Below are 12,294 nucleotides of genomic sequence, written 5' to 3'. Positions count from 1 at the left end.
AGACATATAAAGTAAGTCATTTTATGATGTCTTGCTCAGTAGCTAGAAAGAGTAGTTAAAAGCATCCCTTTACAATGGCTCACTTTCTGAGGAACTGAAAGCCAGCTTGCTTCAGGTACTATGGAAAGAGCACTCAGTGAGTCCCCTGACAACACACCCAGCATATCCCAACACAATAAATATCTAAGGGAAGTGGCTATGGTAATTAGGTTTCTAATAATGTCCATATAGTTTCTTAGAGGATGAAAGAGGGAAGTAAATAAAATAGTTGCTCATGAACCTAGAGCTACAAAACAGTGGTTGAGGAAGGGAAAGTAGGAAGATCAAGAATAAAAATCAGAAGCCTGCTTTGAGAAGAGAAATTTTAACCTCATCGATCCTTGAACTATAATAAGCCCATAATTCTCAGGCCACCAAGCAAAACAAAACACCAAAAAGTTTTTATAAATTTCATTAAAATATATTTGGGAAAGTTCATGTAAACTTCCAACTCGCAAAAACTTGGTTTCTAATTTATTGTGCCATAAAGATACATCCAACGTAAGAACTTAACCTGAACTGACCACAGAAACACCAAATTAATTTACTCTTCAATGCCAGTTTTATTGTTCTTGGAAACCCCGGTTCTTAAAGCAATTTCTCAGAATAAACATAGACTTGAAAGACTCTAATTACCTCTAGAGCATGGACCAAAATAAAAATTTTGATAGGCCAAAGGGTATTTTGCTCTCCAAAGTGTCGAACAGTGAAAGTGCAAAGTATGGGGGCAAGCAGGAGAGAGTTTCAATTAGAGAGAGGCACTGTCTTCATAATCATAACGTAATGCTCGACTAAAAAGTAGGTATGTTCTCCTTTTCTCCAGATACAGGTTTTATCCTAGAACACATAATTGTCAGTTAGCGACCCGTAATTGCAAAGGTTTGAAGTCTGAGGTCACTGCTAAGATTCCGCTACAAGCATTTTTTTAAAAGCCATAACTGATTTTATTCTCAGAGGAGTCATTCATTTTGTGAGAAGCCAATATATGCCACAGAAAATCACTGTGTGTATATGTGTACATATACAGATATGAGTATATGACTCTGCATCAGCTTTGCAGCAGACAGAATTAAGCAACTGAGTAGGCTATTTCGATATATGGCAAAAAGTTTACAAAGCGCAAAAAAGTCTTTTTGCATCTGTTGGTAAGGACTCACTGATCATAAATTTGATTCGTAACACAGCATTCTGAACTGGTGAAATCCTAGTAACTTCATACTTAAACTTGGCGCATAATTATACACCCAGGTTGGAAAGAAAAAAAAGCAGTAACTGTCCTCAGAAACAGAGGAGCCACTGCGGAACCTGTATTTAATCTAGCAAGGGTCAAACACATCTTTAAGGGGTAAACGGCTCTCTGTTTTCTTGACTAGCACGAAAACTACATAGTTACACTTTTAGAATAATTTTTAAGACCAAAATCGTTTCCACTCATATCAAAGGGGAAAAAATGACAAAACAAACATACTCACTTCAATGCCGTATTACTAAATTTTGTTTTCTTATTGCCACATATATTAATGTTTTAAAACTGGTATTTTTCCTTTCAATGCCTGTTCCTCCTTTGCATTATTCCAGACTGAATTATCCATGGCAGTAAGCTTTGTTCTCAAACCAGGGCTGAGATTTCCCAAAGCCTCACACATCAGCCTTTACAACTGCTTCTCATTGCTCCTCAATTATCAGGTGATTTCAAAGTACTTTAGGATGCATCCAAGCATCACTGTTCTGATTCTACCTCCACATAACTGAGGCACACACTGGGGAAGTGAATTGCTGAATGTCGTCCAAGAAATCATAGCAGAACCAGGAGCAGAAGACAGTTTGCTGACACCAACTCACAGTAACAGATGATGGACAAGGCAAAAAATGCAGTTTACTATCCATATACCTGTCTTTTCTCAACAAAGACTAGATCCAATGAGCACCAAAATAAAAGGGAAAATTCCCTTTGCACCCAGTGCATGCTTAACTACCTTCTTTTGAGATCAAAATCACTTCTGGGAAGCATCTTAAAAGCAGTCAAACAATTTGTCAATTCTAGTATACTGGAAGACTACGTAGTACTTGCAGACTGAAACAAAACATTCCTGAACCAAGTACGACTGCAGCAGACTAAAGTACTTTGGACTGTAAATGCTACTACATCACAGAAAAATCCAGTGTGCATGCAAACGCTTACAGTCTACCTTACCTCTCGTTTTCTCCTTTCTTCCTGAGTACGATGCAGGAGAGAAGCTTTTTCTTCCTGTAAAGCACAAATAAAGATACAATTGCATTTTCACTCAAAAACGTTATTCAAATGTGTTCATGATATTTAATCTAGACTTCACTTTGGGGATTATTCATAATATGCAATTTGTAAAACACTGGAGAAAAGTGTTAATCATTTTCCACTCTTACAAATATATGTAAGGCAGCCCTCTCAAAAGCATAGCGACAGAGGGAAGCTATGAAGGCAAACAGCAGCAAACTGTACTGATCGCTGCCCAGGTTTGTGTTCTCAGCATCCCAGTAATCTAGGCAAACATCATCCATTTGCAAATGGGGGAGCTGAAACATAATAGGGTCCCAATCCTATCAGGTAATACCAATGTTTATCGAGGGTTTTCCTTGCCTGGAGCCTACGTAAGTCGTTGGCCCAGGTGCAGACAGTAAGTGATGGCATGTTCAAAGTAATCACATACTGTTCCAAAGACCCATGTTTTTGTCTAGCTTGCAAAAAAGCATTAAGCTCTTATATTTACTTATCCTTTTCCTCAAAACTTGTCCGGAAAAGATGTCAAAACAGACTTATATAACATAAATGGTAGGAATTTTTTCTTTTAAAATTTTGAACTCTTCACCCAAATTAAGGCTACAAACTGGAACTTTCAGGACAGTGATCCTTCCAACAGAGAAAAAGAAAACAATATTGAAGTATTCATGAGGCCTCTAAAGGACAATACCATTACAATAGAAACCCTGTGCATTAGCTTTTAAACCACAATCTTAAATCAGTACATACAGATTACAAAATATAAACAAAACTTTATTTGCAAGAATCTCTTAGTGGATGCTTCTGTGTACTTTCCAAGGAAATATACAACATAATTCCTTTTTGATGCAGAGTATTCAGCTCCCACTGCAGACAGTAAGAGTTGAAAGTACCCTGGCACCTTCCCAAATCCAGTCTAAAAGAGACCATAGATTTAAGGAAACTTTTCTTTTTTTGTCTCTATGACACATATAACTACTTCCTTTTTCTCCCTATGCCCTTATTAGTCTAGAGAAGTTAAGAAATAAAACACGCTCTAGCTGAAAATGTATTATATCTGAATACATAAAAATAAATTTGAAGTTGGCAAACAAATGTTTATAAAATATTTAACCACATCTAAAACAACTGTGCTGGAATACTTTCAATGCCTATATGCAGATACAAAAACTGAGGGCAAAACTTTCCTGCATTTCTTTTTTGACAATACAGAGGAAGCAAGGTCATGATTCTCCTAGTTTCTTTAGGATAGAAAATACTTTAACACAGACCACCAAGAGAGAAAGAAAAAAGAAAAACATAGATGCAAAACAGGAATTCAAAATTGGGTTTGTATTTCAGATCATTTCCTGGAGCAAGCATAAAGAAAAAAATCCCACAAGAAGGTTAACCATCTTTTCCTCTAAAGACAGTATTTATGGCCAAAGACACCACTAACTACAGCTATTGCCCTCTAAAGACAGGTTTTTTTCCATGTGTTAAACACAGTATAAACAAATCGTTAACAAATCCATACATAAGAGGATGTATCTCCACTCAAGAAATAGGAAAGGCTCCAGGTCTGCTTGGTAACGGTGAGGCAAGACATTCTGACCTCACACACACAAAAAAGATGAAATCATGTACTAAATTAAGAAATAACCAACAGATGGCTTAAAGTTTTAGGGCTTTTTCTAACAGATTACTTCTTTTTCAACAGCTGATACCCAATGCATTAAAAAAGTTAGGAAAATGTTGTTATTTAGAAGCCATCAGAATGACATCTCTCCCATGTGCTTGCAGAGTTTCATCTGCAGGCAGTGCCACATAAAGAGCGTTTCTGCTTCGAGGCTTTCTTCACCTGCCAGACAGGCAGATGTCAGGTACCAAGTCTACCTATCAAGGTAGGCAGGCAGATATTTCAGGGGGAATGAAGCATCAGCTTGCCTCGATTCCTTCAACCCTAACTCAAAAGGAGCAAACAGCCTTTTACCGAATCAAATTCCCAACGTTTTTTATGATGTAGTCTTCTTTCTTCAGGAGCTTGACATCCAAAGTGCAGAACAGGGAATACACCGTCTGTGTGTTTCGCGCAACGTTTAGTACATTACTAGCAGTCCCTTTCCTGTCTGCTCCTTCCTCAAACAGAAGATACTGGTAAAGACAACCAACCTCAGGCTCTAGCACGCAGAACCACTAAAAGCCTGATTTGCGAAGTTTTCTTCACCAAATATGTGAGGCATGACACAAAGAAACAAGAAAGCAAAGAAACGGTATGTGACAGCAAAACACAACGTGACATTATGGATGATGACTCAGAGTAAGGCTGAAGGGGGAAAGAGGTGAAAACAAGGAAGCGGACGGAGGACAGTACACAGAAAGGAAAGCTTATGACTACCACCGAAGAAATGTTAAGTAATATTTGAAATGTTAATTTATACGTCAGGATAAAACCGCTAGGTACCGTACTATTCATCACAGCAAAGTTCAAAGTCACACCACTGCTGTAACAGACCAGTTGATGAGGACAGCCGCATCTGACAGCGTAACAATGTCAATGCTTCAAAAACTCCAATTAAATACATAATGAAAAAAAGAAAATGAATTAAAACTGCTTTCTTGTCTTCATTTTGCTGAAATACATGATTTTGTTCCAAGTATGTTTACACAACTCCTAGCTTTTACATACCCTAGACAAAGACTGAATAACATAAACAAATATATGAATTACGATTCTTTCTGTCCTGCATTTTAACACTTTGCATTGAGAATGATAAACTTTCAGCCCTCTTGGCTCAAAATTCAGGTTCTGGGGAAAAAAACAGGTATACATAATTAAATTTTTTCAAATACCTCTAGTATTTGTTGACTCTCTTAAAATCTGAAATTGAACACTCCTGGACAGTCATATTAATCAAGCTATCTTAGCTCCATGCAAGTAATTTTAAAACCTAAATATTCTAGATTCAAAGGGGAAACTGAGTAATTATTTTCAGGTATTGTCTAAACACTATAAATAAAAACACGACACAAAAAAAATAATATTATTAATAGATGTTTGAGATTTATTTGTAAGCCACAGGGGTTTATTTTCTTTCTTTCTTTGAGAATGCTATTCTATTCAATATCACAACAAAACATGCAAAGTACAAGGCATAACTTTTAGGAAGTTTTCATGGAAAAACAAATAAGCACGTGAACTTCTAACTTTTGGGGACAATTATGGAGTCTTGTATGATTTTCATGTACAAAACCCAGGAACTTGCACCTTTTTTCTTTCCTTAAAATGAGCAACGTGACCTTTGACCTGAATTTAGCTTGAACCACATAAATATCAGCAACAACGCCCAAAGCATATGAAGCAACCTAAGCAATTTATACAATAAAATTCCTTTCAACACAAGTATTTAATAAGTCCAACAAATAAAAGAAAGATTTTGTAGCATTCATTTGTAGAGAACAAAGGGGGACACTGGGAGACATCCCCCTCCCAACATTATTTTAGACAAGATAAACTCGACTTCAATTGGTTTTTCTGAATATTAAAAGAAATTAGCACTTTAAAAGACTCACAATGTCTTGAACTGAACCTTGACAATTCTATCGGACACACAGCTCAGCCAGCCTGAGTAAACTGCCTTAAAACAGTTCGTGACTCTTCGTATCTCTGATTATTTACATCATGATTAAGTTTATACATAGAAAAGACCATCTTCCAGAATTTTAAAGTACTTAAAATATGCCCAGGAAGAGACACATTTGGCCAGGGAAAGCCTGGCCTCACTGAAATCAATGTCACAGTGCTTGCTAGAAAACGTCTCAGCATTTTAGCTCAAATTTTACTGTAGTATGTAGGGAGTATCTGGAACCACGCTTATCACAGTAGCTACAAAGCCACACACAGTGGAACCAGGCCTTGACGAGAGGCTCTATACACCAAGTGAAATGCAAGCAAGTTGCTTTTAAATTTACTCTCAGTTTGCCTCTATTATGATTTTTAAAATGTATATTGTACACATCATTGTAGTTGAGTGACTTTTCATTTTCTCAGAGACAAGCAGAACAAAAAATTTATCTAGAAAAGCAGAAATTTTTGTTTTGAATTTGAGAAAATAGCAAATAACTGAAAACAACAGTGTAATCACTGCTGTCAACTAACTACGAGTCCATCATTCGTAGCTTCCTTTCAAATGAGGAGAATTTTAAATGTCACCAAGACGGAAAAAATCCACAAGAATCTAGTATGCGTTAATTATATAGCTTCCCACTGACAGACAGTCATTATTTTACAACATGATGGCCTCATCATATTTCCATACCACAGATCTGAAATTCAAAGAGTATTCCAAGACTTAGGCTTTGACATTTCAACGTTCTGGACAAAACACAGTTCTGACTCAGAATGAGGTATGTACTTGCATAAGGATCTACACCACATGCCTTATGGGACAACGGTCTTATGGAGCAAAGCAGTGCAATTCTTTCCCACCACTCAAAAAGAAATTGTAAATTTGTAATTGTAATCTAGAAATCCTGTACTATAAAAACCTAGCATAATTTCATTTCCACTGTGACCTGGTGTAGGTTCAAATAATATGTAATAGAACAGTAGTTCTTCCTTCCTGAAATTATTAACAACTTTCCTCAATCAATAAGAGAGAAACAAAACTGTGCTTTAAATCTCTGCCATCATTGCTTAAATCCTACAGACATCTGTCACCATAAGCAACCCCAACCTGTGCAGATCTCTCCATACACTGGCATTCTTACAGCCTATTGTTTTTAAATCATTAATTTTTATTCCACGAGAAGTTACTCCATGCGTAGAATAGAGACAACAAAGAGCAAACAAGGTGCTTCTGGAGTTCTACCTCTGCACTTCAGCTGACAGCTGGGGGAAAAAATATACAGGAATCTAATGTTTAATGTTATGCTATTAATTTAAGAAAGCATATCAGTAACTACTGAAATAAAATAAATAAACTTTGTAAACTGAAGATCTTTACTTATTAAAAATGTCCATATTAAATTAGAGACTTTTTAAAATACAGTCATCACTGTTTGTTCATTAGTAATTTTCCACGTCTTCCACAAAAACAAAAAACAGAAAAGAAACTCAGTGAAGTTGGTTTCACTTTCACCACAGTGCTAACTCATCTGTATTACAAATTCTTGAAAAGGAAGATTTTTTTAAAACCATCTCATATTGTATTATAATTTAAAAATATTTCATTTTAAATAATCCTAGGATTTGTAAAAGCATGGTTTATATATCTTAAGTGATACTGTAAATTTTACTTAATATTATTCTTTTAACCATTTTTCCTGTTAAAGGCTTACAAGATGTCATCAATACATTTTATAACCTAAATTAATAGTGTGGAGCTGCAGAGCCCCTCATACACCTCAGCACAGGCATGGGGATCCCCCCACACAGAGGTACTAAAGGACTGGTACCTTGTATTTTTCTCAACACTGGTAAAATTAATAAAGGAACACTGCGCTTGACCTTACCAAATCAAGCTGACATGGTTAAACAGATTCTGCACTATGCCACCAAGAGTCCAACTTCATGCTAAAATTAGTGAAACCGGGCAGGTGCCACCAGAAGGCATGGTGACATTCCACCCTGAAGAAATATTTTCACTATACAGGACACAAAGCATGGGGTGAAGACCATCTGTTTCAGTCCACTGCACAGTTAGCTCAGGTAAGCTCAATCTAAACTGCATCCCAAAACAACTCTCCAGACACACCTCTCTTTTCCTGCCTGACACACCACAGAAATTCTGCAGCCACAGCCTTTTAGGCAACAATTGGTGTACTGTACAAAAAGTCCCTGAGTAATTCAAGACATTCCTGTATTGAACTCCAATAACAGTATTCATTTTTGGAGGCTATTTTACTTCAGAAGTAAAAAAATATGTTTTGCCAGTTATAATTAAAACTAAATCTGAAAATAACTTTTGAAGAACCTCATAAAGTGGGGAATCGTGTTTTAAAGGTGACAATAAGCACTCCCAAAATTTAAAAACAACTCACAAAAATTAACTTATCATATTGTAAATAAAACACAGTATCTATACCCTCAGACAAACATACAACTAATGCAAATAGTCCAAATGAATCAGCAGATTTTTAAAAGTAGATATGGAGGGAAAAGTCCAAACACTGACAATACCACTTCCATTTTTATACTTACGTACAACACAGTACTAAAATGTTACAGTTATGTTCTGAAAGGATCGGTCAACAAGGACAGTCATTTTGAGAACATTAATTTTGCAACCCAGGATTTTAACAAAAATAAGTGACACTTAAAGACTAGTCTTTTGGCAAAAGTTGTGGTTGGACTGAAGTGCCTCTCTACTGCACCCACCATTCAGACCATAATAATGCACATGAACATAGGATGCAAACAGTGTAAAAACAAACCTGAAGTCTCTGCTTTTATCATTCAAAAATGCCATAAAAGTTAGTGGTGGAAAGCACATTAGGTTCAGTCCCTTCCTACCTGCCACAAGGCCCCAACTTTATTTCTATCATGGTGCCTACACCGATAGGCTTTATTGCAGCCAACCCCTCATGAGGCCTAAGGAAACACCACACATACATGACGATGCCAGACAGGGTATCAACATATGTGACCCATGACTGACACGGTTATTGTTTGCAGCTGCAGTTATATTAGCAAAACCATACTTTTAATAGTCACAGTTTTGCTGATGATTTATTTTGGTGTAATTGTATCCACATCACAAAGACTCTGCTGGCATCTTCAGCACTGACTAGCTCCTCAAACTGGAGTCCCTGCTTTCATACTGGGAGGGTTTTATACTGGGAGGGTTTTGCTAATGTAGTTATACAGGTGCAACAACATTTGGGAAACTTCCCCAAATTGCGCAGAGAGTTATTCTTAGCATTAAGCAGCCTGCATGCAGATTCTACGCGTATTTCTCAGTTGTGCTTTACTCCACCAAACAAATCACAACGGGCAGTACTAAGCATCAAGCTAACTAACATAGCCTGGCAGAGGTGCAGGCTTGGAACTATACAACGTATCTTTCTAAAATTATACACATTTGGGAGTGAAAGGGGGTTTGTCAAAGAACAACTTTTTTTTTTCCACGTGCACAAAAAGCTGAAAGGAAACATTTTACAGTTCAGCCTTCCCCAAAACTGAAGCCTATAGGTATGAGAAACATCACAAGGAGCCTGTGATGTGAGATAACGAGAAACTCGTGGAACCCACGTGAACACTTGCTACACCAGTATCTGCTGTAGTATGTTTACATAAAAGTTCAGGTAAACTGCATTTTTAGAAGTAATTCTTAGTACTCTTTAAATAAATTCTTTCATTAATACTGTACATAATTTCTGAAAATAAGCAGCTATTTCAAGGACATTCTATGATGTCCATGTAACTATGATGTCCAAAGCAGCAACTAACTGATGTGCATTGATGCAGGACAAGCACTTCAGTGCACCAATGTAAAATCACGAGATCTGTGGACCAGTATCAATCTGATCATGAATTACAATCTTTGTGTTGGACAGAGTGAAGGTTATGCATCAATTTCAGTTTCCACTTCCTATACCTGTTAATATTTGCCCTTGAAAATTTATACCTGTATAACATTAATAAATTTGTCCCATATAATTAAAATAGATAGAATTCTGCTGAATTTTCATGAAGAAATCAGTATGTGTAAAAGAAGATATTATGACAGTTGTTTGGATCTGTAGAAGGAAACATGTTCTGCAAGTAACACTATTAGCAAGTCAGTGCCAAAAGCTGCAAAGCACCTAAAGCGTACAGCTTAGGACAAGGGCATGTTCTGTCAATTCCTACTTCAGCTGGGGAATATTTCTTGTATTTTTCACTTGTGCAATGCCATTGTATGTAGTCTAATGAACAGAAATGCCTTGAGATGAACAAAAGATGATTCGGATGAAAAAATGCAGTTCTGTTACACATTCTCTTTAAGAAGTTATGTAAGGGAACACACCAAAACGCAAACTTCACTGTGATTTTAATATCATGTAATGAAGTATTTTAGCTCAGTTTCCTAACTGTACTGCCAAGCCCTAAAAGTTTCAGAGAACCAAACTTGCTTACAGTGCACAATTACAAAACTTATTTTTGCCCCCATTAAAATTCAAAAACACTAAGGAAAACATTCAATAGCTTCCCACACAATCACGTCCAATGACAACATTCCGCACCAGTATTTTAGCAGCGAATTAAAGTGACCCTTTACAAATCAGGCCACTTCTAAAAACACTCTGTCCTTTCCCTTGTTCTTCGGTAGTTCTATGCCCTTCAGCGCTTGACTAAACATTTGACTACCCTGTCCAATCAGCAAGGTCTAAATAGATCGTCTCGCTTCTTTTCCATCAATAAATACAAGGAGATTCATTAGTCTGGTACAGCAGACAATTAACTGCACACGACAAATTGACTGAACGTCAACTTGGCGGAGAAAAGCTAAACCTGTGACCCGGCAACCCCCGCTCACGTGGACGAAGCCTCCCCCAGCGATTTGCACCGATCTGGAGCTGTGCAAGGCTGCCGCCCCCCGCCCCTCCAGCGAGGGGGCCCACGCGAGACTGCCCCTTTGGGGAGGAATGCCAAGGGGTCTCCGAGTCCTTCCCTCCTTCACCCCGGGAGCTCCAGAGACGAGCAGCTCGGGAGGTGCCGCCAGCCACAACAAACCGGGTCGCTCGCAGAGGGGACGAGCTAAGGAGACATTTCCTCGCTTCCCACAATTCTTACACTACAAGCCTGGGAGGGTGTGCGGCCTGATTTTAAAAAAATAAAATAAAAATACAATAAACAACAAAAAAAACCCCACCACCGAGCCAGGGAGATCGGAGACAAACACATCATCAGGAGGGGAGGATTTTTTTTTCCTCTCTATTAAACCTTAGTCACAGCTGCTCCCATTTTTGAAGGCCCAGCGGTAAAAACAACGATCGTACACGGCGGCGAGGCAGGCGGGGGCAAGAGAAACGCACACAAACGCGGAGACAGACAGGCGCCGCTTCTTACCTTCCTACTCGCTCCTCCGAGAGACACCTTGGGCCTTGTTTTGAAATCCCCTTCAAAGCTAAACATGTTTACAGCTTATCCCATCTAGAGCGGGGTCCGGCCCCCCGAGCTGACCCCGCCAAGGGGGCGCCGGCCGGCAGGGGCGAGCGGAGGGGCCGCCGCCGGCCCCGGGGAGGCACAAACCCCCCGGGCTGGCACCCCGCGGCCCGCCCGCCCGCCGCCGGCGAGCCCCGCGCCGCCCCCGCCGCCCGCCCCCGCGGGGCTGCTCCCCTCACGGCGGCCCGGCTTTCCTCCTCCCCCCTCTCCCCGCCTTCCCCGCCCCGCGGCCTTCGCTTCCCCGGTCGCCCCCTTTCTGACCGGCGGCGACGGCTGAGTGTAGTGGGAGGGAGGAGGAGGAGGGAGGGCGCGGAGGAGGGGGCTGGCGGGGCTGCTTCGCTTGCACTGGGGGAGCAGCCGGCTGTGGAGAGAAGATGGCCGCCGCCCGCAGCCTCCCCGGCGCGCTCCCGGCGGCCGGCCGCGCCGGCGCGCGCGCCACCCGCAGCCGGCGGGGCCGCGCCTGGCGCCGCAGTTCCCGGGCCCGAGGAGCGGGCCCTGCCCCCGCCCCCGCCCCCGCCCCGCGCAGCCGGGCCTCGCACGGCCCTGCCCGGCGCCCGCCTGCTCCCGGCGAGGGCCGTTTCAACGCAAACGTCTTTCCCGTTCTAGGCGTGAGCTGCGCGGGGGCGTACGGCAGCGTACGGCAGCGTTGGGAGCGGGGCCCGCAAGCCTCGCCCCGGCCCCGGCCCCGGCCCCGCCCCGGGCGGCGGCGCTGAGGAGCGGGCCCGAGCGGAGGGGCCCGAGCGGAGGGGCCCGCCCGGGGCTGCCTGCCTGCCTGCCTGCCTGCCTGCCTGCCTGCCTGCCTGCCTGCCTGCCTGCCTGCCTGCCTGCCTCGGCGGCCGCGACGCGCCTCGTGTGTCTGCAGACGCATGTA

At 41.0% G+C, this 12,294-nt stretch overlaps 1 protein-coding gene across 1 annotated transcript in view; it reads right to left on the bottom strand.

Moving 5' to 3' along the window:
• The window catches only part of UBE3C (ubiquitin protein ligase E3C), an 80,562-nt gene extending 69,102 nt beyond the window's left edge, over positions 1-11,460 (bottom strand). The window contains exons 1-2 of the mRNA XM_075704689.1: positions 11,328-11,460; positions 2,234-2,287 (exon numbers count right to left, since the gene is read on the bottom strand). Of these exons, the coding sequence (XP_075560804.1) occupies positions 2,234-2,287; positions 11,328-11,393 (120 nt within the window). The 5' untranslated portion in view covers positions 11,394-11,460. The remainder of the gene's footprint in view (positions 1-2,233; positions 2,288-11,327) is intronic.
• Between the last annotated feature and the right edge of the window lie 834 nt (positions 11,461-12,294).

The sequence above is a fragment of the Pelecanus crispus genome, chromosome 2 (assembly GCF_030463565.1).
Source record: "Pelecanus crispus isolate bPelCri1 chromosome 2, bPelCri1.pri, whole genome shotgun sequence".
Lineage (NCBI taxonomy): Eukaryota > Metazoa > Chordata > Aves > Pelecaniformes > Pelecanidae > Pelecanus > Pelecanus crispus.
The sequence above is the reverse complement of the archived record's forward strand: the minus strand, read 5'-3'. Positions and strand labels throughout refer to the sequence as shown.